The 26,116-nt window shown below is 39.3% G+C and overlaps 1 protein-coding gene across 3 annotated transcripts in view; it reads left to right on the forward strand.

Moving 5' to 3' along the window:
* LOC131398865 (ral-GDS-related protein-like) overlaps positions 1-24,445 on the forward strand; it is a 144,706-nt gene extending 120,261 nt beyond the window's left edge. For 2 of the 3 annotated variants that reach the window (XM_058532796.1, XM_058532798.1), the window contains one exon: positions 8,562-8,834. In XM_058532796.1, coding sequence (XP_058388779.1) covers positions 8,562-8,742 — 181 coding nt within the window. In that variant the 3' untranslated portion in view covers positions 8,743-8,834. Of the gene's footprint in view, positions 1-8,561; positions 8,835-23,945 lie in introns of those variants that run through there. The other variant, XM_058532801.1, reaches the window with a different exon arrangement.
* Positions 24,446-26,116: the final 1,671 nt, after the last annotated feature.

A 26,116-nucleotide genomic window follows, 5' to 3' on the forward strand; every position in this document is an offset into this window, starting at 1 on the left:
TCCAAACCCAGAAGATCCCAATTATCTGCCATGCCGCAGCTACTGCTGGTCTTATAACAAGCTGAAGAAAAAGCATGAAACATGATCTTTTGGTACCACTGTAAATACAAAACCATCTGTATCAACTGGGAAGCATCCATAATGCCTGGAAATCTTGTTCTCTTTTTTCGTGTTGGCTCAATAACAAGACGATAAATCAATTTAAAAAATGGGCAAAGGACCAGAGTAGACTTTTCCTAATGAAGACATACAAGTGGCCAACAGGTGTATGAAAAGGTGTTCAGCATCACTAATCATCAGGGAATGCAAATCAAAACCACAATGAGCTATCACTTCACACCTGTTAAGACTGCGATTATCAAAAAAACTAAAGATGGCAAATGTTTTTGAGAATGTGGAGAAAAGGAACCCTTGTGGGAATGTAAACTAGTAAAACCATTATGGAAAACAGTATGGAGCTTACTCCAAAAATGAAAACTAGCATATGATCCAGCAATCCCACTTCTGGTATATGCCCACAGGATTGAACTCAGGGTCTCAAAGAAATACCTGCACTCTAATGTTCATTGTAGCTAATTCACGATAGCCAAGATATGGAAGTAACCTAAATGTCACTGACGGATGAATGGATAAAGAAATGGAATATTAGTCAACCTTGAAAAAAGAAGGAGTTCCTGCCATTTTTGACAACATGGATGGACCTAGAAGACGTTATGCTAAGTGAAATAAGGCAGACAGACAAAGGCAAATACTCATTTATATGTGGAATCTTAAATAGTCAAACTTATACAAGCAGAGGTTAGAATGGTGGTTGCCAGGGGTTAAGGGGATGGAGAAATGGGGAGCTGATGATCAAAGGATACAGAGTTTCAGTAATCAAGATAAATAAGTTCTGGAGATCTAGGATATGGCATAGTGCTTACAGCTAACGAGACTGTATTGCGTACATCACATTTGCTAATAGTGTAGATACTAAGAGTTCTTACTACACAATAATAGTAATAAAGGAGGTGAGAGAAAACTTTGGGAGGTGATGGATATGTTTGTGGCCTTGATGGTGGTGACAGTCTCAAGGGTGTATACTTATGTCCAAATTCATCAAGTTGTATATGGAAAAGTATGACATCATCATTGATTCTTCTGCACCTTGAAGTACGCCGTGTCCTCATCACAAGAGAAAAAAATTTGTAACTATGTATGGGGACATATGTTAACTGGACTTATTGTGGTGATCATTTCAACATTTATACAAACACTGAATCATTGTGTTGTACCACTGAAACTAATTTAATGTTGTATGTTAACTTTACCTCAATAAAAAAAAAAAAACAACAGAAAAAACCATTTTAATATTGTAAATGAGTTCAGTGAATCCCTGAAACTGCCTCATTCCCATATGAGAGTTACAGGAAGCAGAGAGGATGAAGTAAGATGGAAGAAAGTTGTACAAAACACTATTCAAATCAAAATCATTTAAGTTGATATCAACTCCTTGTGGCAAAGTTCTGTGAGCACCGATCTTCTTTCACATTTTTCCTGGAAAAGCATACCTTCAGATCCAACCCATAATAGTTTCCTCATTTGCTCTAATAAGAAAATTTTAACTTAATAAATAAAACCAAAAGCAACGCTTATGTATGAATAAAGTTAGTGAACTTTACAGAGAAAAAAGCATATTTGGACAATCTCAATAAAGGTAACAGAAGAACGGAATGATGATGAAGTCTCATTCAAGCTTACCTTTGAAAGCCAGTAAAACCAGGTTATCTTTTCAAGAATGTGTGTAGAGCTGACAACCTTGGAAGATAGAAATAGTGGCCTCCTCTGGAGCAAAAGGCAGGCTTGCTTACTCCCCAGTATAATAAAAATAACACCTTTCCCCAAACCAAAGGTCAGCAGATTTCCTGCCTCTTATTGAAGATTTGAGTTCCTTAAGCTCTGAGTTCTTGCAACCCTCTGCATGTCTCCTGACCCACTGTGTATCATCCTGCAGGAAGTGGGATTTAGTGAACCAGTGCAAATGTTGATACTCTGGCCACTGCCATTGCTGTGTCATTAAGTCCTGTGTCTCTGACCCATGGGTCTCGTATCTTTTGCCAGCATCTGTAAGACCATGGTAGCTAACTTATTCGTTTGCAGGTAAGGGAAAATATCAGACCATTGACAGTTCCAGACAAGCCCTTAAAGTAGCTAGTAGTCTTAGGAACAGAGAGCTATCCAGAACAATATGCATGGATGGTCTTCATTGAAGACTTCATACAACCAAAACTTTAATAAGTCTCTCTGACCTCTTTTATTTCTACCTCAATTAGAAGGAGAGGCACCAAGCTTTATAGACCTAGGGCTTGTGCAAGCCACCTGGAGACCTAGTGACCAGAAACTTCCCATGGGGAGCAAAGACAGATGGGCATATTTCCAAAATGGACCCATATGCCTCCCGATCATCCAAAAGACAGTACATTATCTTAATTTATGATGATTTGATTCATTAAAATCTTGTGATGGGCCAAAGATACACTTCTAAGAGGAATGAGGCACATGGCAGTTGTAAGCAGATTAACACATTTGGTGAATATCAAACTCTGAATTAACTTTAGTGTTCTAATCAATCAAAAGGTACAACAAATTTAATTAGGTAGATTAAATGATATTTAATGGTATGCCTGATTATTACTCTGCAGTAATGAACAAGCAGCTCATGTAAATAACTATAATTGGTCTTTAAAATATGATAGTCAGGACTGTTTGAGATAAGCTGGAGAGAAGGAAGGGGAGAAATAGATAAAAGCTAGCTGCTCTGACACCACTCTCAAGACCCCTGGATCTACATGTAACCCAGGAGATCTAGGCAGATGGCTGTGTGCCTAGATCCTCCTGCACTGTGGTTCTCAGGGATGTCACAGGGCTGAAGCAGCTTCCTGAATCTTGTTTACACGTCCACGTGTACAATACCCTTGACCATGGGGATGAACCACCATTCATTCATACCTTACACCCCTCTAATTAAAAATTAGATTTCAGAATCATTGTACCATTACATGATAATTTATTCCTCAAACTTGTAGGATGGCGAGCTAAAAGAAAATCAAATTTCAATGGCTTCTTTTCTTTGAAGGACCAAGATGTTCTTTCACACTTAGAATCTGGATTAGAGGATAAATCCATAAAGTCAATGGAAACAACTTAAGAAATGGACAGAGGGATACTTCATTCATGTATACACAGTAATCACAGAGACTTGAGGATATCAAAGGAAATTCTTTATTAAGAACCAAAGTTATGGATTCCTATCTTGGGTTCATTACTTTGAATTTTTGACCCAAATCATATACATTTATTGGACCATGTTCAATTCTATGATCTTTAGAAGATGCAGCCTACAGCTGAAGAGAAACAGATACAACACCAATATCTTACCCTCTCTGAAGCACAACTGAGAGCCCCTGGAGTCAGATGTTTTCTAGACAAGAAAAAGTCATTCTTCCTCTGAACAGAGAGAGTAGTGGCTATTCAAACATTCAACTTTAAATTGTTAACATGACTTGTTAGATTGTGATGGAGCAAGCCTCATACCTTCTAAGTTTCATGATTTTTCTCCAGAATACTGAGATGGATGACCTTAAAGTCCAGTTTCCCCATAAATGTCTTTATTCAGTGATAAAATTAAATTCCCTATAAAATAATTCCCATAGGGCTGGCTCCGTGGCTTAGTGGTTAAGTGTTCTGCTACTGGTGGCCCGGGTTCAGATCCGGCATGCACTAACACGTCGCTTCTCCGGCCATGCTGAAGCCACATCCCACATACAGCAACTAGAAGGATGTGCATCTATGACGTACAACTATTTACTGGGGCTTTGGGGGAAAAAAAGGAGAAGGATTGGCAACAGATGTTAACTCAGAGCCAGTCTTTCTCAGCAAAAAGAGGAGGATTGGCATGGATGTTACCTCAGGGCTGATCTTCCTCACACACAAAAAATAATAATAATAATAACAATAATAATTCCCATAAAATTGTTAAAAATATATCATAGTCTCTGACCAAGAGGAAACAAGGAAAATTGAGCAGTTGAATAGCAGTGTAATAAACTCCATGCAAGGATCTTACTGTAGCATTATGTATAATAGTGAAACTGGACATAATCCCATCTCTATCAAAGAAGAGATAAACAGATCATGGTATTCCTGTTCTTTGTAGTACCTCTAAAACTTCTAAAAAACTAAGTTAGAGTGGCGAGCACTGATAAGGAGAGACATCTATGATATATGGTTTGGGAAACAACAAATTGCAAAATGATGTAGTTATGTCATTTATGTTAAAAAAACTTTATGTGTATTTATAAATTCATAGGAAATGCCCAGAAGAATAAGCTGCAAACTCTTAACAATAGTTCCTTCTGAGTAGGGGAGTGAGTTTGCAGGGAAAGGGATGGATGGGGGAGGTTTCACTTTGCTCTACACAGATCTGGGTAATTTCACTTTTTTTACAGTATGTAACTCTTTCATAATTAGAAAAATGAGTAATGTGACCGTTTGGTGCAGGGCAACAACATTATGTTCCCCAGTCTCTGTACTGTATGTTACTGCACAGCACGGACTGTAAGAGAAAGCCCAGAGAAGCAATGAAGACAAAGAAGACATGACACCTGCAAAAAGTCAGTGGAGTATTTCTACATAACAAACCTTCCAGGTGAGTGATGGTCAGTATCTTCCACTGCTCCAGCTCTCCCAAGAAACCTAGAACCTGCCCAGGGTAAGCTGGAGGACCATGCCCGACTAATCCACTCCCTGCATGGGGCCGGTTTGTGCAGGGTGACTGCCATCAAGCAGAAAATGGACTCAGGATGGGGCGTGTGCCTTTGGAGAGGCTGGCAGAGAGGCACAAAGTGGAACACCAGCTAAGTGCACACACCTGAGAGGCGGAGTTCCAGGTGGAGACTCAAAATGTACCAAGAAACTGTGTGAAGTGAAGGAAGCTACTCAACCTCTCTGAGCCTCAGTGTCCCCCCCCTGTAAAATGGGGATCACAGGCCTACTTCACAGAGCTGTTGGGGAAGATACATAAAAGTGTCTGTTAGAATCAGTGTCACATTATTAACAAAGTCGTCTCTGACTTCAGAAAATCGATGAAAAGAATAATGTTGATGACCAAAGATGAGATGCCCAGCTTCGTAAGCAGCCCCAGCAGCATGAGAATGAGAGGAGCTCCGACTAAGCAGGGTTCTTCACAGCTCCACTGGAGAGGATAAACATGGGCTACACCAGGATAAGGGGCTGTTGTACAGTGACTTGTGTAGTGAGAGTGGGTCCCTAAAGACACTGTGAAATAGAGTTACACACAGTGGCTCCTAGGAAACAACTACAAAGCAATCAACACAGCGGATAGGCGTGGGAATGGGGCAAGCAGAGGAGGGTCAGAGCGACAAAATCTGATGGAAGACACTGAACCACGATGAGTTCCCAGCTCTGTCAACAGCTGCTGTGGTTGCGCCAGGAGATCAAACGCCTGAGACTGCTATTGTGGGGACTGCTGGGAGCACAGTTGTCACTGCGGCCATACCCCAACAGCAGTGCATCAGAGCACACACACCCTGAGACTTTCCTCTCCATTAATCCTTGTTTTAAGATGATGAATATTCTCATGTTACAATGTCTCCTTCCAACACTTGTGGACCAGTGTCATCAGAACCCCCTGAAGAGGGCACAGGCCAGAGTAGGATGGAACACTGGGGGCTGGGGGAGCGGCGCTGCACCTGACTACACGGACTATCACCTGGGCCTATTGAACACGAGAGAAGAACCCGAGGATGTGGTCTAACAAGACTTCCCTATCTTACCACATTCAGAGACACTACACACTCTCATTCTTTCTTTACAAAACTGTTAAAGAATTCATGTGTCATTAATTCATAAAGAGGCAAATTCTTGACAAAGTGACAGGGTCCAGTTTCCATGACCAGGTTTTTCAGTTGTTTTGATAATATCCCACATTCAGGAATCGGAAATGTAACCTATTGGGATGTGTAATATAAACAGGGAGTTTTTTTCATGTAGATCAACGCCCAGATTTTTAGGGACGACATAAATCATGAAAGCTGCTAACCATTCCTCCACAGGTTTCAATAAGACATTTAAGTTAATTTACCAATCTCAGGAAAAGAGAATTTGGCAATTCAAGTTTTTTGTTTCTGCATTCAAACATACAGTACAGCTAAGAGAATGAGCAGAAAAAAATTAACAGGAAGGTCTTGCTTGCATTTTATCTTTTGCAAATAAGCAAGATATTTTATGCTCTGTTCCTTTCACAACTCTAATCAATTTTTAAAGAATATGGTACCTCTGACTATCCCTAGGCATGTTTATGTGGGAACCTTGCCAGAATCCAAAGCAGAGATGTTAAAGGTGACGGGTTTCAAATGCTGCCCAAGTGCTGTCTACCTTGAACATCCCTCTCCCAAAGCTGGATGACTAGTCTCTTCCTGAGTGATCAGAGTCGCCATTCGTGTCCCTGAGAGACTGGCCACTCAGGCCTGAGCTGAGATTAGGTGATCAATCTAAAGGGCAAAATGATTAAGCTATTCTCGTCTTAAGGTTGCTGCTTTGGAGGCCACTGCCCTGGAATGCGTTGGTGAAAATGGCCTACTAGATACTTGCCTGGGAATTGGGTTGTTCTCCTCTGCTCTTAGCGGATCCTGGGGAAACCAGTGATTAACCTCACAGATGCCTTAACTTCCACACCTGTGAAAAAGGCAAGAAAGAGCCAGTGTTACCACCCAGCAAAGCTCTTAAGTTGTACTTGCAAGACCAGCCACAAGGGGGAATCTCTCTCAAAAGCTGATGAAAGGATGGCACTTTGGCTGGAGAAGGCAGAGGGCAGCAGGCAAAGTGGAAAGTTTCTGGGATGTCAAACCAGTTCCCATAAGCATTTTAGAGAAGCACCTGGCCCTGGACTTGGTAGGGGGCTGTGGAAAGACCCACAGGCACGCAGGTGGGAGGAGGAATCAAACAACGGAGGAAGGCGGTGTGGAAGAGGCACGAGTCCGACTTCTATTTTGGACAAAACCAGTTGCACGCTGCAGGCCCTTGGCTGCCCATGCAGCCGCCACATCCTCCTAACTCCCTGGTCCCGCTAGTCCCGTCGCATCCCTCTGGGATTCAGTCCACGTGCAGCGGGTGCAGGACCAGAGTCCTGAGTCAAGGGCGGTGTGTCCCTCGGCCAAGCGCACACAGCCCTGTTCCTCCCCCCAGGGTTAGGCACCGCCCCATGCTCACAGCCTCCTGGGATTTGTAGTCCTGCAGTCCTGCAAGCTCCCAGCTGGGAGCGTTTAAGAGACAAAAGCTCCCAGCATACACAGCTAGGGGCCCCAACTCCTACCTTGTCCCCCCGCCCCTGGTCCCCATCCCTCTGCTTCTCCACCCCACTCTCTATTCCGCCTCTTCTCTATACCATGACCACTCTCTATGCCCTGCCCACCCCCCAGAGTATGCGCAGTGTGGTTGGGCTACATCCCTTGAGGCCAGCACTCAGGTAGGGGTGGGGCTCACCAGCCTGGCTATTGCTGAGGATGCTTGCAGCCCTCCTGGAAACTTCCTGGCCAGTATTTGAAGGGTAAATTCTATATCTAAAATGGAAATATTGGGTGCCTGGGATTCTGGAATTTGCCTTTACAAGGCCACCTGTCCTATCATCCCCTCCATCCCTCCAGGTTGCCATGATCCTCCCTCTGGTTCCCGTGGTCAAGGTCGCTGCAGAGATCTTTCCCTTGGACCTCGCCCACCTGAAGGGCCCATACCCATCATAAAAACTCAAAGCCATGCCACTTGCCAAATTGAGGCAAAAATGGAAAGACCCAGGGGGCCACGCAAGGATGAGGGCATTAATAGATCCATCTGATGATGTCATGAGTGAACGTGTTCCACTTTAAAACAAAACATTGCTGTTATTCTGAGATATTGAGTTAGGATCTTTGTGCAAATATGAAGGATTTAAAATGTTTATTGATGTATAACATGAGTACAGAAATATATGCAGAAATCATCCATGTAAACCTCAAAGAATTATTACAAAGCGAGCACACTTGTGTGACCAAGAACTAGCACCAGCTTCATTCCAGCGCCAACAATCCATTTCTCCCTCCTTCCTCCCAAAAGGTAAGCGATATCTTACCAGCAAACACTGTATATCGAGTTTGTCTTCTTATACGAGTTTTTTATTACAGAACAATTTAAACAATATACAAAATAAACAAAATAGCATAGTAGGCCCGTCACCCAGCTTCAACAACTACTAACTGTCAGCCAATTTTGTTTCATCCACATTCCATCCCATTCCCACCTCACTTTATTATTCTTTTAGTCCTTTGTGTGTGGGGGGTGTAAGATGTACGCACACTGAAAGACACAACTCTCAACTGTACAGTTTTGGCAAATAAACATGCCCATATAACCTTCACCCCTTTAAGAATAGAATAGTTCCATCACCCCCAGAAAACTCCTTCCTGTTCCTTCCCAGGCAATTTTTTCTTTCCCCCGAGGCAACCACTGCTCTGGTTTTTTCATCATAGGTTCATCTTGGCTGAAATCATCCCAAGTGTTTTGTTTTCTGTCCAGCTTGCCTCCCTCAACACGAGGTTGATGAGACTCACCCAGCATGTGTGTGTCAGCGTTTGCTCCTTGGCATGGCTGAGGGCGTTCTGCTCTGTGGTTGCCCTACAGTGCGCTCGTCTTGCAGGTCATCTCCTGTGAACATTCTTGTACAAACCCTTTTTTTTGCTTCTTAATTCCTTTATTAGCATTTAAGTGACACACCTTTGCATTTTTTAGTGGTTGGTCCAGATTACAATATGCATCTTTAACATGTCACTGCCTACCTAGACTTAATAGTGCACCAGTTTAATCAATGTAAAATATGGAAGCCTTGCTACAGAACAGTTCCATTTACCTATGTCTGTCCATTATGTTATTGTTGTCATAAATTTTACATCTACCCATGTTGTAAATCCCACAATACAATGTTATAATTTTTGCTTTAAATAGTCATAGGTCTTTTAAAGAAATTAAGAGAAAAAATTTAAGTATTTGGAGGGAGATGCTTTGAGGCTCTGCAAATGTACTGTTTCTTCTTTAAGTTTCACCCACAGTTTTTGCATTCTTCAGTCAGTCTTGCTCACAGTAATTATTACTGTGGTGTTCTAGTGGCAATTTTCTATTTCATGCTATCCAGCCACGTTTTTATTTGGAATTCTGTGAGGAAGATTTCCCCCCCTACTTCTCCCTTCCTTCTTCCTCTCTTTCTCTCTTTCTCTCATTCTTTTTTTTTTCTCTTTCTTTCTTCCTTTCTTATTTAATCTATTTCATATCAGTATAGACGCATGGATATTTATTTTGTTCTCTGGGTAATAATCCAATGCTACCATTATTTATTTTGTTGCTCACAATTTTCCAGCTTGAGCCATTGGGAAGTCTTTCAGATTGATTCCTTTTGACACATCTCATCATTTTCTGTGTTTTTTTTAAAGCACTTTCCTACTTTCTGGCATTACAAGGTGTTCCAGGTTCATCTTGTATTTTCCATCTCCAGCCCTAGAATTAGCCACTTCTCCAAGAAAACCTGCTTCTTTTTATTGGAGAATGATATAAATGCAGATCTGGGAGCTAGGTGTGCTCATTGATACTAGAGTGTAACTGCTTCTAGACCCACTCAGCAGAGCTTGGAAATGTATGTATGAATATAAACTCAGGTATACACATCTATCTGTTGATCTATCCATCTATCTATCAATCTAACTATCTATCTGGATAGAGATATTAAAAGAGACATGGATTTATACTGATACTTCCAACTCCAATCCAGCACCACAGATTTTATTCTAGCATTCTCCTTTTGTTTATATGTAACTTCTTTTACCAACAGTGAGAAACTTAACTCCAGTTATCTACAATATATTTACTAATGTGTCAACTAGTTTCAGAATTGCTAATCCATACCCTTATGAGAAACACATTTATCACCTAGTGTACAGTGTTTTTGTCCAGTACTTTAGATTTACAGTATCCCGTCAAAGCACTGTCTTCCAAAGTTACTTAGGTCAGGACCTTTCACCCCCACCCCTTCTGTGTGGTTATGTCAGGTGCTTGTAATACAGTGAGATTCATTTGTTGCTGCATTCCATCTGAGTTCCCCAGCATCCTGATTGATTTTTAAAATTTGCAGAGTAAAATTCACTCTTTGCGGTGTACAGTTCTACGGGTTTTGACAACTTTATGGTCGTGTATCCATCTCTACAGTACCATACAGAGCTGTTTTTTTCACCCCCAAAATTCTCTCATACTGTCTCTTTGTAGTCAACCGCTTCCCCCACTCCATCCCTTGGCAACCACTGATCACTTTCCATCTCTGTAATTCTGCCTTTTCTAGAAAGTCATGTAAATGGAATCATATACCATATAGCCTTTTGCATCTGGCTTCCTTCACTTAGAGAAATGCCTCCAAGATTCATCCATGTTGTTGTGTGAATCAAGAGTTTATCCTTTTTATTGCCAAGTACTATTCTAATGTCCCGATGCACCACAGCTTCTTTCTCGACTCACCTGATGAAGGACACTTAGTTTATTTCCAGCTTTTGGCAATTATGAATAAAATGGCTATAAAGATTCACACAAAGGTTTTTGTTTAAACATTAGTTTTTAATTTGTTTCAGTAAATACCTAGGAGGGGGATATCTGAGTCATATAATAAATGTATGTTTAACTTTATAAGAACCTGCTAAACTGTTTTCCAAATGCAACTATCATGTTGCATTCCTAGTTCTAGTTGCTCCTAGTCCGCACCAGCACTTGGTATTTGCAATTTGATTTTTTATTCTAGCTATCTAATATGTGTGCGGTCTCTTATTGTGGCTTCTGCTTCCTTTATGAAAGTGAGTTCTGCTAAATATAGAATCCTGTGTTGACTTTTGGGTTTTCATTTTGCACTTGAAGGATGTCATTTTGTTATTGATTTGTCTCTTTTGTGTTTGATAATGTATCATCCATCATTCACATTATTTCTCCCTGTATGTAATGTCTTCCCATGTATATATGTAGTTCCTTGACTGCTTTCAAGATTTTCCTTTATCTTTGGATTTTAGCAGCTTGACTATCACGTGCCTAGGTATGGTTTTAATTTGTGTTTTATTTTGTGGGTTTCCTGACTTTCTTGGATCTAAAATTTTAGATTTTCCACCAAATTTTGAAAGTTATGCTATTACTTATTGATTTACCTTTCTGCCTCATTTAATTTTTCTGTCTCTCCCCTCTGCTGGAGACTCAATCATCTCACAGGTTGTAAGGCTCTCTTCATTTTTCTTCAAAATTTTTACATTCTTTTCTTCAGGCTAGATAATTTCTATTGCTCTATCTTCATGTTTCTTCTACTGTTTCTCATCTACCGGTAAACTCAAAAGTATTTTTTTATTTCATCTTCTTATTTGGTACTTTTTTGTAATTTCCATTTCTCTGCTGAGTTTCAACATCTGTTCATTCATTATGAGAATATTTTTCTTTACCACCATGATCATCTTTATAATAGTTACTCTCTTATCCTTGTTTGCTAATTGCAACACCTTGAGGATAGCTTCTACTGCCTGCTTTTGCTCATATATGGATTACATTTTCCTATTTCTTCAAATCTCATGATTTTTCAAAATTGTGTACTGGAAACCATGAATGATAGTTATAGAGACTCTGGATTCTATTGTATTCCTTTGAAGAGTGTTGTTGTTTTTCTAGCAGAGAGTTAACTTGGCTGGACTGAAACTCCAATCCTGTCTCCTTTACAGTGAGCATAGCTGAAATCCTCATTCAGGTCTTTCATCTTCCAACTGTTGTTTACACAAGGCCCTCTGGGGCCTACCGTGCATGTGTGTTGTTCAAAGATCTGCCAATTTGGTGTGTGTTGGGGGGAGACATTCATACATATTTTGAGATTTTCCTCTTTGTGTGTCCCTCCCTTCCAGAATTTCTCCCCTAACTTTCCAGCTACTCTGCCAGCCCCAAAATATGTCCTGTAGCATTACAAGTAAGACTGTAGTTTTTCCCCTGTCTGGGCCATGTACAGATTTTGGAATGCTTTGAGGCAAAAGACTCAAGCTTGCAAATATCTCCTGGTGCAATTCCCATCACTTAAGGGAAGACGCTGTCTCAGTTCTGCTTGCTTTGGAAGAGATTTATACATACACACACATACACATTTATTATATGTATATTACATATAGATAAATGATTCTCTATAAATATATATAATATTTTATGCAGATTTTATCATTGTTATCTGTGAGAGTGTTAGTTCAACAAGCTACTCCACCATTACTGGAAGCCAGACCTCGTCTTTTTTGGATTTTATATAAATTGAATTATAAAATATATTGCCTTTTGAATATAATTTCTTTTATGCCGCATTATGATTGTGATAGTTATCTATGCTATTGCATGTAGCTAGTGTTTGTTTATTTGTTGGAAATAATTAATTTTTTTAAATGGTCATAAAATATGCATAACATAAAATTGACCATTTTAACCATTTTTAAGTGTACAGTTCAGTGACATTCAGTACATTCACATTATTGTGTAGCTATAACCTCCAACCATCCACAGAACTATTTTTACCTTGCAGTGAAACTCTGTGCACATTAAGCAACAACTCCCTGTTGTCTCTCCCTCTTGCCCCTGGGAACCACCATTTTCCTTTCTATTCCTATGAATTTGACTACTCTAAGTACCTTATATGAGTAGAATCATACACTATTTTACTTTTGTGGCTGGCTTTATTTCACTTAGCATAAAGTCTTTAAGGTTGATCCATGCCATAGCATGTGTCAGAATTCCTTCCTTTTTAAGGGTGAATGGTATTCCACTGTGTGTATCCAGCACATTTTTTTTGTCAATTCATCCGTTGATGGACACTTGGCTTGCTTCCAGCTTCTGGCTATTTTGAATAACACTGTTAATGACAGGGGTGTATGTATATGTCTTTTTACCTCTGCATTCAGTTCTTTAGGGTGTATACCCATAAATGGTGTTCTGAGATTCATTTTCTCCCATGTGGGAGGGTTCCCCAGACCTCCAACAAGCAATTCTTGGAATGTCAGCTGGTCGTCAGATAATTCAACTCAATTTGATGCTGTCAACACAGAGATACATCCGATTCCACAGGTTGAGGGCTCAGTCCTATAAGACTGCACACCCACCCAACCTCACTTCAACTTCATATGCTAGTTAGAAGCCCAGGTTGTTTCCTGTACTTCTGACTGACTGGCTGTAAACCAGAGCTTCCCACAACCTCCTCCTTGGGTTTGATTAATTTGCTAGAGTGGCTCACAAAACTCAGAGAAACATTTACTAGATCACCAGTTTATTATACAAGGATATAACTCAAGAACAGCCTGATGGAAGTGGCGCATAGGGAAAGGTATGTGAGAAAGAGCACACAGCTTTTATGCCATCTCCAGGTGCACCACTCTCCAGTCACTCCTTGTCATTGGCAACCTGGAAGCTCTCTGAACCTCCTTCTATTGGGATTTTTACTGAGGCTCCCTCATGTAGGCATGATCAATTATTAACTCAGTTTCCAGCCCCTCTCCCCTGTCTGGAGGATAAGGAGTAGGGCTAAATATTCCAAGCTTCTAATCAGGGCTTGGTCTGTCTGGTGACCAGCCCCCATCCAGGAGCCATCCAGGAGCCCACCCAGAGTTGCCTCAATAGAACAAAAGATTCTCCTAGTGTTCTTATCACTTAGGAAATTACAAGGGTTTTAGGAGCTCTGTGTCAGGGATGGAGTCAAAGACAAATATTAGAACAAGAGATGCTCCTAGTGCTCTTATCATTTAGGAAATTACAAGGGTTTTAGGAGCTCTGTGCCAGGAACTAGAGGCAGAGACCAATAAATATATTTTCTATTATTTCAGAACCCATAAGTGGAAATGCTAGATGATATGGTAATTCTATTTTTAATTTTTGAAGGAACTACCATACTGTTTTCCACAGTTTTATATTCTCACCATCAGAGCACAAGGGTTCCAATTTCTCAACATTCTTGCCAACATGTTATTTTCTGATTTTGTGATAGTAACTATCCTAATGGGTATGAAGATGTATCTCATTGTGGTTTCATTTTGCATTTTCCTGATACTTAGTGATGTTGAGCATCTTTTCATGTGTGTACTGGCCATTTTTTATCTTGTTTGGAGAAATGTCTATTCAAGTCCTTTGTGCATGTTTAAATTGGGTGTTTTTTTAATTGTTGAGTTGTGAGAGTTCTTTATATATTCTAGATATTAAGCCCTTATCCGATATGTGATTTGCAAATATTCTCAACCATTCTGTGGGTGGCCTTTTTACTTTGTTGATAGTATCTTGTGATACAGAAAACTTTTGCATTTTGATGAAGTCCAATTTGTTATTTTTTTGTTGCTTATGTCTTTAGTGTCATATTAAAGAAATCATTGTTGGCAATGGCATTTGGACTCAATGACACACAGCTTTTACCCTGTGTTTTCTTCTAAGGATTTTATAGCTTCAACTCTAACATTTACATCTTTGATCTATTTTGACTTAATTTTTGTATATGGTGTAAGGTAAGCATCCAACCTCATTCTTTTGCATGTGGGTATCCAGTTTTCCCAGCACCATTTGTTGAAAAACTTATCCTTTCTCCAATGAATGGTCTTTGCACCCTTGTCAAAAATCATTTGACTGTATAAGCAAAGGTTTATTTCTGGGCTCTCTATACTATTTCATTAGTATATTGTGTGTATTTATGCCAGTACCACACTGTTTTGATTACTTTGTAGTAAGTTTTGAAATCAGGAAGTATGAGTTCTCTAACTTTGTTCTTCTTCTTCTAGATTGTTTTGGCTATTCAGGGTCCCTTGAGGGTCCATATGCATTTTAGGACATATTTTTATATTTTTGCAAAAAACATCATTGGAACTTTTACCTCTTTGAATAAGTTGAGTCTTAAGTATTTTATTCTTTTTGATGATATTGTAAATAAAAATGTAATGTTTCTAGATTTCTTTTTCAGATTACTTATTATTAATGTATAGAAGAACAACTAATTTTTGCATGTTGATTTTGTGTCCCACTACTCTGCAGAATTTATTAGTTCTAAAAATTTTTTTCTGGAATTTTTAGGGGTTTCAACATATAAGATAATATTTGTAAACAAATATAATATTACTTCTTCCTTTCCAATTTGGATGCTATTTCTTTCTTTTTCTTGCCTAATTGCTTTGTCTAGAACTTCTAATACCATGTTGAATAGAAGTGGTGAATGTGGGCCTTCTTGCCGTGTTCCTGATCTTCGAGGAAAAGTTTTCAGTCTTTCACCCATGAATATGGTGTTCTGTGTGAATTTCTATATACGGCTTTTATTATGTTGAAGTAGCTTCCTTATATCTGAGGGTTTTTAACATGAAAGCATGTTCAGTTTTGTCAAATGCTTTTTCTGCATCCATTAAGATGATCTTTTTATTTTTTCCTTCATTTTGTTAATGTAGTTTATTACATTGATTTATTTTCATATATTGAAACATCCTTGCATTCCAGGAATAAATCCCACCTAAAAATGATGTATAATCCTTTTAATATGCTGCTGAATTTGGTTTGTTACTATTTTATTGAGGATTTTTGTATCAATATTCATCAAAGATATTGTACTTTTCTACAATAGAAATTGTACTTTTCTCTTCTATTGTATTCTATTATAGTTTTCTATTTCTGTAGTTTCAAACACCTGTCATTTTATTTTCTCTTAGTGTCTTTGGCTCTGATATCAGCATACTGCTAACCCCACAGGAGGACTTTAGAAATAGTCTCTCCTCTTCAACTTTTTGAAAGAGTTTGAAAAGAATTGGTGTTATTTAATTTAAAAAAAAGGCTTTGTGCCCAGGAATAAATTCAGCATAAAATAAATACAAATATTTTTTAAAAATGTGAAAAAGTTGTTTTCCTAAAAGAAATTAAAAATGAAGCAAGTACATTACTTACCACTTTACTACTTAAAATTTTTTTAACCTAATAATAGGCATGAAAAAATTGTTAGAATTAAAATGACTCAAGTGTTCATTTTCTTCATTACAAATTTTCTGACAGAAGTATATGATACCATCATGTATGACATCTTTTATCAAAAAATGGTCATTTTTTGTAGTATTTGAGAACATTACGAATTTTCCCAGTAGCCTCTGACAATACTCTGATATGCAAAGTTATCTTTTCAACATATATGTCTTATCATCATCCTTACCAAATTAACAAACTCTGTCAGGTGCTAATTAATTAACTACTTTTCCCATGATTCAGGTTCTCCGCCATTGATTTCCCTAACCATCAGGAAATTCTACAACTTCTGCAAGATTAACAATTTTACCTTACACTGTATTTCTCTCATGTGGTTTAAAACATCCAAAAATCATTGATAAACTGACCCTGCCCAAACTAAAGCATGGTGAATTATAAAAGATGGTCTCTGTTAAGTGGGGAGGGATTTCAGGTTGAACTTAATTTTACAAGTGGTCAGTTTATTACAGTGTATTGTTCTGTTATGTATTTCACTTCTTTTTTTAAAAAAGTGATAGTTGAGGGCACTTAGATAATAAAAAGTTGAGAAAATAAGGAACTGATATACTTTGTAAGCTTCAAATGTTTTCAAGCATAAAATACAATAAGAACTAAAGCCAAGAAATGGCAGAGGAAATAGAGATAAGAGGATGAAATTGCAAAACCGAATCTATACTAATATCTCAATGGCTAGCGTTGTGGTGCCAAGAAGGTGGTGAAGTCAAAGAATTCGTAAAGATGATAATAAATAGACTGCAAAGAAAAAAGACTGAAATTTTTATAGAGAGAATTTTTACAGCGATATTACAGATCGAGAAGAGGGAAGAGAAGTTGGAGTGAGAGACTATCTGCTTGTTAAATTACTCCCACTGTAGAGAACAAAAATCCAATTTGCTGAAATATTTGTTTCCCTCTATGACCCTATCTTTATCTGCAAAATGTCAGCTCTGAATCAATGTCACAATCCAGCTTTTCCATCCCTGGGGAACAGAGCTCATCTGAAACCTCATCTGCCCAGCCTGTGAAATAAGGCCGGCCATCCATTCTCACAGAGGAGCCAACTGGAGGTAGGATTTTTGGTTCTGAATTCAGCTAAACATCTTCAAAGAATTGTATCTGGCCTTCCTCATCCAAAGCTATCAGTGAAGGGCTGGCTGGCTTTCAGAGAAGACCAATTCACAGTCAGCTGTGACATTTTCTGTTGAGCTTTCTAGAGAAGGCTGTGGGGCTTGTCAGTAAGAGTTGATTTCTGTACGGGTTATATTTTTTTATTTTATTCAGAGATTTATAAAGAAATTTATATGGTAAGTATTACTTATTATCAAGAAAAAATGTTGTCTATTCTTTGGTCATTTAAGCAAAATCCTCCTCTCAGGGCCCACCCATGGACAAAGACCAGATTTAATCTCCAAGCGTCTGCCAGGCACACTGTGGTCAGTGGGAAGGACTCAAGTTGGGAGCCTGTTCTCTTGTGTCCTGTGCTGGTACTTAATCTTCCATCTCTTCAGTGTACTACTAGACAGAGGCTCAAAGGACTTGACATTGGAGAAATGTACTTTTCATGGTCTTTAGACTTTTACACTTTTCAAAAAGACTCTCAGCATTTCCAGTAATTGTGCAGCAGTTTACCCAATACTAAGCTTCTCACTATTAAAAATTAAAATAAATAAACTTTGAAAAGGAAAAAAGTGATCTTTGCAATTTTGTACAGAATCTATATAATGGGTGCATCCTTATAAATGGAGGAAAGGTAACAAATTTAACTCTTTTGGTTAGTTAACACAGTATTATATTTTGTATATTACCAATTTTGAGATTATTTGTATTTAAAAATACTGCTTCAAACCCCTAAATCATTGTAAGTGGTAGAGTCTGCCATCTGCCTTGGCTGAACAATTATATACAGTGTCAGCCAAAATTCTTCCATTCCTGTATAATCTTATATATGGGTGGTAATGGTGGGTTATTATAGATTGTTTAAACACGTGCGTATCACAAAATACAAGTGGCCATTAAAAATTAAAATATTCACCAAATACAAGGTTATCTGATTCCTAGAAAAAGAAAACAATACTGTAACATTAAGGCTAAAACTGTCAAAAAGGAAGCCAAGATAGACTCAAGTCAAGCTTTTGCTGAAAAGTTATTTGGCTCATCTTTGAAACTTTATCTTGTTTATTATGTAAGCAAGATACTTTCAGAGACTGGAATATGGAAAGTGCTTATTGGTAAGTTAACATTGTGATCATTTATTTTGTAAATGTTAATACGAGAGAAGTAATTCACTTTTGGGCCGGCCCCGTGGCTTAGCAGTTAAGTGCACGCGCTCTGCTGCTGGTGGCCAGGGTTCGGATCCCGGGAGCGCACTGACGCACCGCTTCTCTGGCCATGCTGAGGCTGTGTCCCACATACAGCAACCAGAAGGATGTGCAGCTATGACATACAAATATCTACTGGGGCTTTGAGGGGAAAAAATAAATAAATAAAATCTTAAAAAAAAAAGAAGTAATTCACTTCCTACTATATTAGGATTTTCAAGTTCTGCTAAATCTAAGGCCACATTACTGGCAAGTTGGGATACCTCTAGACATCTGAAAAATATGAGTCCTACACAGAAGCATATAAATTCTCTCTTCATCTTGTTCTAAATTCTAAAACATTCTAAGGTTTTGGAACAAACCAATGACATTCCAAATTTACAGTAAGGCTGCATGTGCCGTACATGATCCTATAAGAAGAGAAATCCGAATTTTAAATAGAGGAGATTGTGTACAAAAATAAAGTACATTTTCACGTCTGAAAGGGTATTTCAAGAAAGAAGGGATTCTCAGAACATGTGGTAAATGGTAAATAACTTACCAGGGGCTCTCTAAAGGAAAACATTGTGGAAAAAAGATCTTAAATGCAGAGAGCTAAAAGATCTTAAATGCTGGAATCCTTATGATGAAACAGACGTTGAACTACTTTTTCTTAAAGTTTAAAATGCATCTTATCTTCCAAACAAATACCACCTCTCTGCCTTGTCGCTTACCTGGGCATGGTGACGTGTTTGAATCATTTTTCTAATTCATTGGCTCTTAAACTTGATGGGCAGCAGAAGCACCTGGAGGCCTTGTTGAAACCCAGATTGCCAGGCCCCACCCCAGAGTTTCCAGTTCAGCAGGTGTGCAGCAGCACCTGAGAATTTGCATTTCTACCCGGTTCCCAGGTTATGCTGATGCTGCTGGTCCAGGGACCCCACTTTGAGAACCACAGCCTAACTTACACCCTATATATGGTTACCAAATCCATTATTTCATCATTTGTCTGCTACTTTTCTTTTATCACATCAGCACCTTAGCTCCGAATCTCCTCATCTAGCATTGGCAATACTTGGAGAGTTTAACAACTGGTCCTCCTTTCTGGCTCAATTCTCCCTCTTCCTCTTGATACTACATTCTCTTGCTAGGTAATTCTTCCTTAAACATCAGTTCATCATAGATCTTCCTTGCTCAAAATCTCATGGCTCTTATGCTGAGCACAAGACATTTTAAATTCTCTACTTGGCTCATAAGGTCTGGAATAGCCTGTAGAATGTGGACAACCTATTCCCTACCCTGCCTACTATAAAGGAGTATGTGAGGATTACATAAGATATGCACAATGATGCTTGTTATGCACAGTGTGACATTCTATAAAGTCACTGTGAACACTGAGTCAGTGAATATGACCCACTGCTCCTACGAGAAATGCAGGGTTAGGTTGCTGCAAGCCTTAGTCACATTTTCTTCAACTGATCAATACGTAGCCTTATTCTCTGTGTGTTTCTCTTTAAAGTCACCTTATTTAAAATATATTGTTGATATATTAACATTGAACTCACACCAACAGCACTGTACCTCATGTCTGAAAGAAGCTTGTCGAACACACATACTTTCTCTGTAAAGGCATGTCACAATCTCTTGCCCTGAGGAACACCAGGCAGCATTGCAGAGCTACACATGGGGGACATATTGAACAGCAAAGTCACCAACACAAGGCACAAAAAGATGAGAAATGAGGCACTAAATAGACTGCAAGAAGGACACTTGTTTACAGCATGGGCTGAAACAAGAGGGCAGAGCGTCACCTTGTTCCCCTCAGCTGGGAACGTGCATGTCGAGTGACTCAAGTTTTTCACCACTTTGTGCATATCTGCAAATGGACATGAAAGCCCTGTGAGTGTTTATTTGGAGGCTGTCAGTACATTTTAGCTAGTGTGCAAGTGTGCAAACACGGAATCCACAAATAATGAAAGCATCTTTTCAAAACCAGAGTATTGCTTATATATAAGAGCAATAATGATAACATAACAGCTAACATTTTAGTGCCTACTATGCGCCAGGAGCTCTTCTAAGCACTTTACATAAGTTAATGCATTTCAGTCTCACTGAAACCCTATGAGACAGGAGTTCTCAGTAGCCTCATTTTATAGATGAGAAAACTAAATCTCAGAGAGTAAATACTTTGCACAGGTTCCCCAGTTAAAAGTGGAATAACTGGGATTGATGCCCAGACAAACTGGTCCAAAGCACACAGCCTCAACCACTGTGGTAGGAATGTGAGCGAATTTTCTAGCACGCCCCGAAAAGCCTCTTCTTCTCCAGTCAGTGTGGTCTCTCACATACATATTCAATCATCAAACATTTTCTGAGTGCCCCAAAGGTGTCAGGTACTGTGTTTAGATACTGGAGGGACAAATAGAATGTTGACACAAATAATCCATGACCAATCTATAAATCAAAATTGGGTTGAGTTTATGATGAGCCAACATTTGAGGGCCATATAGCCGGGGAGAGTCCTTTCACTAAGAAATGGAGCACTCCAAAGAAGTGGGGTGTACAGAGTGGTTATATACCATCAAAGAGCATGTTTCACATGTGATTGCAATGTTCCTTTCATAATAGCCGTGACATTGACCTTTCAGCACGTTGATTGATGGACACAGTAGGTATCAGGTCTGCTGTCTCCATGGATGTGGCTGTTGTCTCGAGTTGGGTGGTCACAGGATGAGCACAGCAATCAAATCCTAGCCTAGGGAGAAATGCTTATCCTTAAGGAAATGCCAATGTGGGAGAAGTTGCATTTATCACATCAGCACCTTAGGTCATTGTTTTTGTCTTTGGGACATGTTAATTGCTTAAAGCTGATATACAATGGATGAACAGAGGCTACAGGCCCCTTTTGGGGGGAAAAAAAAACAAGGTCAAGCCTAATTAGTTTTACACCAAATGGCTTCCTCATATGCTCCAATATATCCTATTGCTTGCCATTTATTTATGAAGAAGAAGGATAGTCTCAGCTTTAAGGAGCTCACTGTCAATGAGACATGAAAAAAACAACAGTTAAGAAAAAGTAGATAAGTACAAGGTCCCCGAGTGGCGACATCAAAAGGGGTCTCTAAATGGAGACCTCCCAGGAAAAGTGTCCAAGAGGAAGGAACATTTGACATGAGTTTAGATTGAGAAATAGGAATTAAGTTGATCAAAAAAGAGGGTAGGAAGACAGAAGAAACACATATAAAAAGACAGATATAAAGGATGCTAAGGATTTCAGAGTATGGGGGTATTTTTAAGGCTGGAAAAAAGCCAACATGTAGGAAACAGTGGGTGATGAGGCTAAAGATGAGGACAGCAAGAGAAAGCCTGCGTGTCCAGCTCAGGAGTCTGAATGTTCTCTCGGATGCTCTGAGCAGTCATTGTAGCAGTCTAAGCAGATATCAGATTTAAGCAAATTTAGATTCTAGAAGGTAACTCTGGAGGTATTGTGGAGGAAAGATTAGAAGAAATTAAGACTGGAAGTAGAGGGACCTGTTGGGAGACTGGGCAGCGATCCAGATAAATAGGCCTTGGTTCAGGCCGGGGGTCTGCAGGTGGAGGAGGCCAGGAGGTGGGAAGCAGTGCTGGGCTCCTGGAGGAGGAAACTGAGCTGCCTCTCAGTCACAGGAAGACTGTGCCTGTCATGGCCTCCCCACCCCCATGCCCAAACGCCATGTTCCTTTCTACGTCTGTACCTTTCCCCTCTTCTTCCATTTGAAATCCTCATTCTTTCTTCCCTCCACCTGCCCAAAAGTGATCCATTTGAGGACTTGATCTAGTCTACCTCTCCTAAGGAGCTGTCCTTAATTACATTTTCTGAATAACATTCCCAATTTTTTTAGGTTCTGTAATACAACATACACTAAATACCTTGGCAGAACCTAATTACATCTTGCAAACAGTTTCATGTATGTGGAGGAGCTTGGAACCTTATAATTCTTTGTATTTTCTTCAATACCTACCACAAATATCTTGCACATATAGGTCAATGGATGTCCAGTAAAGTTCAATAAAGAAGAAGCACCTTTTATAAGCTAAGAACTTTTATGAGCTCAGTTATTCCTTTAGATCAGCTGCTGGAACCATTTGTCTTTCTCCACAGGTCAACAGTGTTGCCCAGCACAAATGAATTTTACACCTTCTCAAACTCAATAGAGCAAAGATGGAACTTCATTCCCCCTGCAAGCCCTACTGCCCCAGAGAAAAGCAAAAACAACGTGTGACATCTAATTCTTTCTTCACATTCTCATGTCAAATTGCAACTGTTTTCCAGATGCTAACTGGTTTTCATTCTTAAAACTGACAGAAAAGATTCTCATTATTTCTTTCTTTCCTTTTTTTTGGGGGGAGGAAGGTCAGCCTTGAGCTAACTTCTGATGTCAATCCTCCTCTTTTTGCTGAGCAATATTGGCCCTGGGCTAACATCTGTGCCCATCTTCTTCTACTGTATATGGGATTCCGCCACACCATGGCTTGACAAGAGGTGCATTGGTGCGCGCCTGGGATCTGAACCTGTGAACCCGGGGCTACCACAGCAGAGTGTGCGCAATTAACTGCTGTGCCACCGAGCCGACCCCTCTGTTTATTTCTAAAGCTGAAATGTCTAAATCGTTCTCCAGGCTAGTTGGAGTTTCCATAAAATGAAAATGTACATTCCAGAAAAATCCTTAACTTTCCAGAATAATCCTTAATATATTATGGTAAACACCTTGGCAAAATGTCACTGATTTTCAATGTCAGTGCCTCCACAAGGGTATCCTTGCATTGTGGTCCCTCCCAACCACCTCTCACTTTGCCCCTCCCCAGGCTCATGGGCTCAAAGTGTTTACTGAGCACTAAGAATGATCAGAGTCTGAGGGAGACTTCAAGGATTGTCTGTTTTCTGACCCCAACCATCTCTCTCCATCTCTCCTTTAACCTCTATTTTTCTTACTCTGGTTTCTACTTTAGTTCTTTACTTGTCTTGTGAATTTTTGTTTTGTGGCTTATAATTACCATGTAAATTCATATTACTTTTTGCCTTAGAGTTTAGAAAGAACTTACATTAAACAAGGTTTTTTTTCCCAGCTCTTTGATGTGTCTAATACCTTCCAACGCAATTCAAGTGGCTTCTTGTTCTTATATCTCCATCATTATTCCTTCAGAATTATGTTCACCCCACACTTTTGATCTGACCAATGATGCTTTACTCTTTAAACTTTTCTATGCCAAGACTCCCATGAGGAATCCCTCAAGCACCATCAGCTAGGCAACCCCACATTCCTCACATCTGTTTCTGATACCAGCCCTGATATCTGTTCCCCAGCATTGAACCCACCATATATGGGGTTAAATCAAAAAGCACTCATTCCCCCTTCTCTGCTTCTCTAAGTTATATTCACATGTAGATATGGGTTGTTTTACCCTTTGTGTTCCCGAATTCCACAAGACAAATGGAGGTAATAAATTGTTGAAAGCCCAGGTATCTACAAACTGAAACTCTGACTAATTACCAGTTCTTGTGGTTTGTTACAGGGAGACTGAGATCTCAAAATTATCAAGAAGCTGAAGCTCCCCAACTCCCGCTTCCTGGCGCCGAATCCACCATTCATCACAGGGACAGACAAACAGAGGACACCTGCAGCTCCCCTAACTCAGCTAAACGCAGGCTGATGGGAGGACGCCGAACTGCAAAGCCGCAGCTCCCCTCCCCCACCTAAAACCTTGTAAACTGTAATCGTTAATTGGCAGCAGTTGCCGTCCACACCCCAAGGCCAAATTTCTGGTGATGAGAGAAGATTGGTTGATGGAGCCCTAGATCTCCCGCTGTAGATAGAGATGACAGCCGGCTTGGCGCCAGAAGACTGGGATCACTCCTCCAACAAATAATCAGTCACCAAGGATATATTATTTCCCACAGACTTTCCTTTAAAAGCCTCAACTCCTAATGCCTCAGGAGGACTGTGGATTTTGGGGCATGTGCCCACTACAGCCTCATTTTGCTGGCAAAATTAAACCACTTTTCTTTTCCTCGGTCCCTGGTCATTGCGTTCATTGATTCGGCTACGGTGACAGGGTCCTGGGTTTTTCTGGCTACATTTCCTTGATTTGTTCCTAAATAAAGATGTTTCTGAAACTAATAATAAATTGTACCAACTGGTCATTGTATAAAAATCACTATCACAGATATTTTAAAGAGAACAAATGGAAAAGAATATTAAATTCTTCAGATAACTTTGCAATCAAATGAGGCATTGAGGGGAGCAGGGGGCACTGATTAGACCAGGATCCTAAGAGAAGAATTTTAAGTCAATTTCAAATGAGGTTAAAACTGGAATGAGCAAGTATATTACCAGTTATCTGAAATCATAAGCATTTCTCTGACCTTTGAGAATTTATTTGCATATAAACTGTACCACATGTGGGGTAAGAGTGCTGATATTGTTTAATTTCTTTTTATTATTCAGCACTTGGTAATAGATGTGGCTATTCACAATTAATAAATATAATGTGGAGAGACTCAACTTTCAACTGCCTGATATTATCAATTCTTACATAAAGCTAGAGTTTTAAAGATCAAATTTCATTCTAGTTACCTCTCAACTAGTCCACTTATGTCAGAAAGATGTTGAGTTTTAGGAAAATACTTCAAAACACAAATTTTATATGTAATTTCAAAAGCAAAAAATTAGTTAAAAACTGGGTGGTAACCAGTTTTGCTACCATATATTAATATTTAGCATGGGAGCAAACATTTTTAGAGAATATAATTGATATTTGCCTGTTTGTATATTGTAGAATGTTAAAGGAGTTACAGTTTTAATAGTATTTCAAATACCAGAGAATAAAAAACAGAATTGTGTCAGTTTTATGAAATAGTTTTTTAGACATAGCAGATTTTCAGAGCACATTATTTGAAAATAAAACAATCAGTTAGTGAGGTTTAAGCAATGTGGTTTTATTTTAAACTTGCTCATTCTATAGGAGCATCAATAAAAGCCCTCCAGGAGTAGGTGACCCTCTTTCTTCCTCATGAGCACCAGCTGTATTTTCTTTAAGCATCAAACTCTCTGGCAACACCACAACCCTCAACTCCGTTTAGTTGAGAAAATTCTTTATGAGTCATGTGTTTTTTCTAGGGGTATGGAGCTCCCAGACTTATTAACTACAGAGAGAGTAAGAGTCAGAACACATTCAACAAACTCCATTGTACTCAGGTGAGAGGGCAGGTGACTGAACGCACATCTGAAGAAGAACTTAGAGGATGCTTTCTGACTCTGCTTCGTGCCTCTGACTAAGCTGTCCTAGACATCCCCGTTACGGCCACGGAAAAACACAGGCAGCCTTGATGGACCAGAAATCCTCCTATGGCCATCATTTGTACAGAGTAAACTGGCTTAAGACCTCTCGTTTCCTGCTGCAGTGGTAATTTACAGACATACAGAACTGCCATCTAGTGACTAAGAAGAAAACAGCAAGGTGCTTTACAAGAAAAGTGAAATTGTGAGTTTTTTAAAGAAGAACAGTGAAGCACTAAAGTTGGTAAAGTTGACACAAGGTGGCACACGAAAGTTATAGTGAACCTGAAAAATGTGTAGGTGAACTAATCAGTTGCTCTCTCTGCCTCTAAAACATGTCTTGACATCTGACTCATAAATAATATAGTTTAAATATAGTAGAATAACTTTGGAAATAAACTTCTCATC

Source organism: Diceros bicornis, chromosome 36, assembly GCF_020826845.1.
Source record: "Diceros bicornis minor isolate mBicDic1 chromosome 36, mDicBic1.mat.cur, whole genome shotgun sequence".
Classification (NCBI taxonomy): domain Eukaryota; kingdom Metazoa; phylum Chordata; class Mammalia; order Perissodactyla; family Rhinocerotidae; genus Diceros; species Diceros bicornis.